Source organism: Hylobates moloch, unplaced genomic scaffold, assembly GCF_009828535.3.
Source record: "Hylobates moloch isolate HMO894 unplaced genomic scaffold, HMol_V3 SCAFFOLD_16, whole genome shotgun sequence".
NCBI lineage: Eukaryota > Metazoa > Chordata > Mammalia > Primates > Hylobatidae > Hylobates > Hylobates moloch.
Window position 1 is genome coordinate 85,642,298 of NW_026652291.1, and position 6,087 is coordinate 85,648,384.

At 37.1% G+C, this 6,087-nt stretch overlaps 1 protein-coding gene across 1 annotated transcript; it reads left to right on the forward strand.

Moving 5' to 3' along the window:
- Positions 1-1,565: 1,565 nt before the first annotated feature.
- On the forward strand, positions 1,566-5,268 carry LOC116484724 (Fanconi anemia group M protein-like; the record flags this gene model as incomplete). The annotated part of the gene is made up of 2 exons (XM_032179580.2): positions 1,566-1,773; positions 5,111-5,268. Coding segments are annotated over exons 1-2 (279 nt in total), but the record flags the coding sequence as incomplete, so codon positions are not given.
- Between the last annotated feature and the right edge of the window lie 819 nt (positions 5,269-6,087).

The following is a 6,087-nucleotide window of genomic DNA, read 5'->3' on the forward strand; positions in this document are numbered from 1 at the left end:
TACTAAAAGAATACAAAAATGAGACAGGTGTGGTGGCGCATGTCTGTAATCCCAGCTCCTTGGGAGTCTGAGGCAGGAGAATTGCTTGAACCTGGGAGGTAGAGGTTGCAATGAACCAAGATCCCACCATTGCACTCCCGCCTGGGTAACAGAGCGAGACTCCATCTCCAGAAAAAATAAATAACTGATTTTAAATATTTGATATACTCTTTAAAATCATCCTGAAATATGAATTATTTCTCTAATACTTTTCGTGTGATTATAGCATATTCATATGTAACATCTAGTTTATCCATAAAATGATCCTAATGAAATGTTTGGTAAAAGGCCATGTGATACCAGTGAGTGGAACTGGGTTCTAATTGTATTCCCTAGCCAAGTTACTTAACCTCTCCATTCACTTGTTACGTTTCTTATCTGTAAAATAGTAACAGTGGCCCCATTTACTCAGTATTTACATTGTGCTGTGTAGTGTTCCAAGTTTCAGATTCATTATTGTATTTAATCCTGTCAGCACCCTGTAAGGGGAGTAACACTTTTGTTGTATACAGAGAAGGAAACTGAAGTATAGAAGGATGAACAAACTGAAATAAGGGAATAGTTTTAAAAAAACACAAGACAACCTTACACGTCTATGTAAATATCAGCCTTTTTTAAAAACAGCAAGATAACAAAGATCGATTTACTTTACGCAGTATAACTGCTAAGGTGGGCTTTTGTAATAATGGACTTTGAAATGATTTTCTTTTTTAAAAAAAAACAAAACAAAACCGGAGTCTTGCTCTGTCACCCAGGCTGGAGGGCAGTGGCGTGATCTCAGCTCATTGCAACCTCCATCTCCCGGGTTCAAGCGATTCTCCTGTCTCAGCCTCCTGAGTAGCTGGGACTACAGGCGCGTGCCACCACACCCGGCTAATTTTTTTTTTGTATTTTCAGTAGAGATGGGGTTTCACCGTATTGGGCAGGCTGGTCTTGAACTGTGGACCTCGTGATCTTCTCACCTGGGCCTCCCAAAGTGCTGGGATTACAGGTGTGAGCCACCGCACCCAGCCTGAAATGATTTTCATTAAAGGTTAATCTAACAGTTTAATGATAGGTTTTAAAATTTAAGACAGCTGGGCTCAGTGACTCAGGCCTGTAATTTCAGCCCTTTGGGATGCTAAAGCTGGAGGATCACTTGAGCCTTTGAGTTCAAGACTAGCCTGGGCAACACAGGGAGACCCCATCTCTGCAAAATAAAGATTAGCTGGGTGTGGTAGCTCACACCTGTAGTCCCAGCTACTCAGGAGGCTAAAGTGGGAGGATTGCTTGAGCCCAGGAGGTTGAGGCTGCAGTGAGTCCAATCACACCACTGTACTCCAGAGCCTGGATGACAGAGCAAGACCCTATCTCAAAAAAAAAAAAAAATCAAGACAACAGAAACTCTATTATCTAAGTATTTAAGTGGATCGGGGTTTGATTTTATGTTTATAATAAATCCAAACTAATAATTGCTTGTTATGGATAAATTGTTATTTATAAAAGTAATACAATCTGACAGTTTATATTTGTTTTTACAGATTTATAATCAGAGTCAGTCCAACAAAAGAAATATATATAAAGCTATTTCAAGTAACAGGCAGGTCCTTCATTTTTACCAAAGAAGTCCACGAATGGTTCCTGATGGAATCAACCCAAAATTACACAAAATGTTCATCACACGTGGTGTCTATGAACCAGAGAAGCCTTCTCGGAACTTGCAGCGAAAGTCATCTATCTTTTCCTATAGGGATGGTAAATAAACTTTGCATTTGACACATGCATTTTTCCCCTGTTCTTACTTAGCGGGTCATATCTTGATGTAATATTTCTTGTTTGAAAAACTGAATGTATGTTCTAAGTAATATAGGCATTCTCTTTGGAAAGGCTATAAGAGATTCTTCATGTGGCAAATGGAGAGACACTGGTAGTATATAGAGTGACAGAAACTCAGTGTTGGGGAAAATTAAAAATACCCTACCAACCCAGAGAATGTTCTCCATAAAGTTTAGAAAAGAAAGAAAACAGTTTTATTTCTGAATAAGCATTAAACCAGATTACAATGCGCGCTGAAGATAACGTACTAAGATAATACCAAGACAGAAAGAAATTCCCTATATGTATCCCCAGGCACTTAGAATCCTTTACATACATGTTGTCAATGGTAACTTGTCCTCATTTAAGAGGGCACCATTTGCTGTACATTCCTTCATAGTTTATCCCATATTTACCTGGTAATTGAGGTAGCCATTTGTGTTAGCTGGTTGCCTTTCTCAAATATCTTGAGATATTTGCACTATGAAAGTGAGAAAAAAAGTTTATTTTTTGGATTTTACTTAATCTCTAAGGTGGGTTTTAAACAATCATAAAAATCATATAACTATATTCTAACATTTGGAAGGAATCTTGGGAGTCATGTGGTCCAATTACTTATCAAGGTAGGAATGCTTCTGCATCATTCTTGTTTTAAATGCATAGCTAGTCTCAACTTGAATACCTCTGTTAATATAAATTATATTTCTTTAGAGGGTTCATTCCATTGTTAAATGGCCCTATGTAGTAGAAGACTCTTACGTTGAAAAATCTGTGTCTTTGTACCTTTTTCTCATTGATCTGGTTTCTTAGATAAAAAGTACAGTTTTCATCTTTGGTTTACCTTTATAACAGTTCTCTATATAGTTGAAGGCCATACGTTTTATATTTGTTCAACTGTTTGTTCCACTGTTGTCATACCATGCATTTTTAAGGTTCTTACCCTCCTACTACTTGCTTTCAATTCAAATTTGTTAATGTTCTTTCCCTTAACTCAGAGCCATCAGTTAGTGTTTTTTTGGCTAGGTCTATTAAACCTAATACAGATTCACTTAATGGGAACATACCTGTCATTTTTCAAGATTTTGCCAATTATTTGGTTAAAATAAAAACATAGCATGTCTTTTGAGTTTTCTTGAATTTGATAAATTAATAAAAGCATCAAAATTTGATTAGGTTGGATAAATCATTTTTAGTGATCATTGTGTTTTTTATAGTTGCTAATTAATCTTATATTTAATAATTATTTCTAAAATGTTACTGGAGTTGATGGCAGATTCTTTAGTGAATATCTGGAACCTATCCTTTTAAAAAATTGAGATAATGTGAACTTACGTTCATTTTTCTATACTTGTTTCCTCCCCTTTTCTCTGATTTTTCAAGTGTCAAAGATTTATCTTAGACTATGTGATTTATGTATGGAATTATTCTATAATTCTGTACTAGTATATAAATACACTAGTGTATTTATACTAATATATAAAATATGTGCTAGTGTATTTACTATATATTTTGCTAATGTATCCTAATTATATACTAGTATATATAATATTATAGTGTATATATAGTATGTATTATATATACTAGTATATAATTCATCTGAGCTTAGAGCTCTGAATTGACTATTTTTTATTTTATTTTATTTTTTTGAGACAGAGTCTTGTGCTGTCGCCCAGGCTGGAGTGCAGTGGCATGATCTCGGCTCACTGTAACCTTTACCTCCCAGGTTCAAGCAATTCTCCTGCCTCAGCCTCCCAAGTAGCTGGGATTACAGGCACATGCCACCACACCTGGCTCATTTTTACATTTTCAGTAGAGACGGGGTTTCTCCATGTTGGCCAGGCTAGTCTCGAACTCCTGACTTCAGGTGATCCACCCACCTAGGCCTCCCAAAGCGCTGGGATTACAGGTATGAGCCACTGCGCCCAGCCACTCTGAGTTTATTTTAAGGGACTAGGGGTACCTGCCTATTTCAAAATCTTAGAGCCTCTGATGTCAAGTCTGAAAGGGGCCTGAGCGATCATTTAGTTCAAACCCCCTTATTTTACAGATAAGGAAACAGATGCAGAGAAGCCTTTTTTTTTTTTTTTTTTTTTTTTTTTTTTTTTTTACATTTTTAAAAAGCTTCTTACGCAAGTTTGGAATACCTGAGACGTGATCCTAGCTCACTAAAGCCTCAACTCGTGGGCTTAAGAGATCCTCCTGTCAGCCTCCTGTGTGGCTAGGATTACAGGGATGCAGCATCACGCCCAGCTAATTTTATTTTTTTTTTTTAGACTTGGGGTCCAGCTATGTTGCCTAGGCTGGACTCAAACTCCTGGCCTTTATTGATCCTCCCTCCTTGGCCTCCCAAGGAGGAGGTGTCAGCCACTGCACCCAGCCAGTTTCCTGATTTTTAATTCAGTAGCTTCTCAATTTTTCTGCTCTCATCTATATTAGCCAGAGTTCCTGCTTTGTACTGTTTAGCCTTTTCAGTTTGGTGATTCTTAGAGATTATAGAAGCTGAAAGGAATGAATGTATTATACATATTTTTAAAAGTCTATTATGCCCTTTTTAAAAACAACAAGTCTGTTCCCCCTACACTTAACTCCTCTTGCCCCAACCCCCATTTAAGACTTAAGATACATACCCTTTTTAAAAGTCTTGGCCTTTCCTGCCCATTCTCAACACCCCCACCAAGCTTCAGATGAACTTTCCAATACTGCTATGATGGAATCATAATACCAGTTTTCATTTGTGAGTTATCTTACTCTGTTTCATGCCAGCTCTTAGGCAATCAAATGAAAAGAGTCCAAAACAAGCCAGGACTGACAGCCTAGCTACCTGGCTCTGTTCTGTTAATGAATTCATTACCAAAGGATAGCTCCTAGACAGACGGGTACTTTCAAAGAGGTAAGAGAAGTTTAGGAGACATTTAGAAGCATGAAGTGATAAACTGAGTGGTTTTATATGAAGAATACTAGTTTTAAGAAATAGAATCAAGGCTGAGGTAGGATCACTTGAGCCCAGGAGTTTGAGACCAACCTGGGCAACATATCAAGACTTCATCTCTACAAAAAATAAGAAAAGTAGATGGGCCTGGTGGCAGGAGCCTGTATTCCAGCTCCTGTGGAGGCTGAGGCAGGAGGATTGCTTGAACCCAGGAGTTTGAGGTTACAGTGAGTTATGAATGTGCTGTTGCACTCCAACCTGGGTGACAGAGTTCGAATGGATATTGTGGGGTTTTTTGCTTTGCAGATTCTTAAAAAATCTCTTTTCCATTATTTTTTCAACTTATAGGAGTGAGGCAAAGTAGCCTAAAGAAAGATTGGTTCTTATCAGAAGAAGAATTTAAATTATGGAACAGACTTTATAGATTAAGAGACAGTGATGAAATTAAAGAGGTAACATTGCCTCAAGTTCAGTTTTCTTCTTTACAAAACGTGGATAACAAACCAGTAAGTTGAATGTATTTTCAGATGCTTTTTTCCCCCCTCATTTTAATGCCAAAACCCCTCAGATGTTCTTTATAATGATCAAGCAATAGCTTTGGGAATAATGAGATAATTGTGATTGGAATGTCAACTTACTTTAAGAAATTAAGAATGTAATCAGTTTAAAAAATCATTACAGTCTAAGTTTACAAAACTACTAATTTTCTTATATTATTTATTGTATATATGTATTTAACCAACTGTGATGTTTTTACATAAATTATGCCTTTCTTTCATTACTATCGTTTAAACATTTCTATATAGGCATAATCGTACATGGTTGTCACTTTACTCTGTGATATACCGTAGTTTGCTTGACCATTTACCTATTGTGTTTTGGGATTCTTTTCAACTTTTTTTTTTTTTTTTTTAAGAGATGAGGTCATGCTGTGTTGTCCAGGCTGGCCATCAGCTCCTGGACTCAAGTGATCCTCCTGCCTCAGCCTCCCAAGTAGCTGGGACTATAAGTGTGCACCACTGGATGTGGCTTTTTCAGTATTTTACTAACATAAATTATGCTTTCATAAGCATCCTTGTAAACCACTTTTTAAAAAAAAAATTTCAATAGTTTTTGGGGAACAGGTAGTGTTTTGTTACATGGATAAGTTCTTAGTGGTGATTTCTGAGATTTTGGTGCACCCATCATCCGAGCAGTGTACACTGTACTCAAAGTATAGCATTTATCCCTCACCCTCTACCCTTTCCCCTGAGTCCCTAGTGTCCATTGTGTGTTATCCTTATGTCTTTGCATCCTCATAGTTTAGCTCCCACTTATGAGTGAGA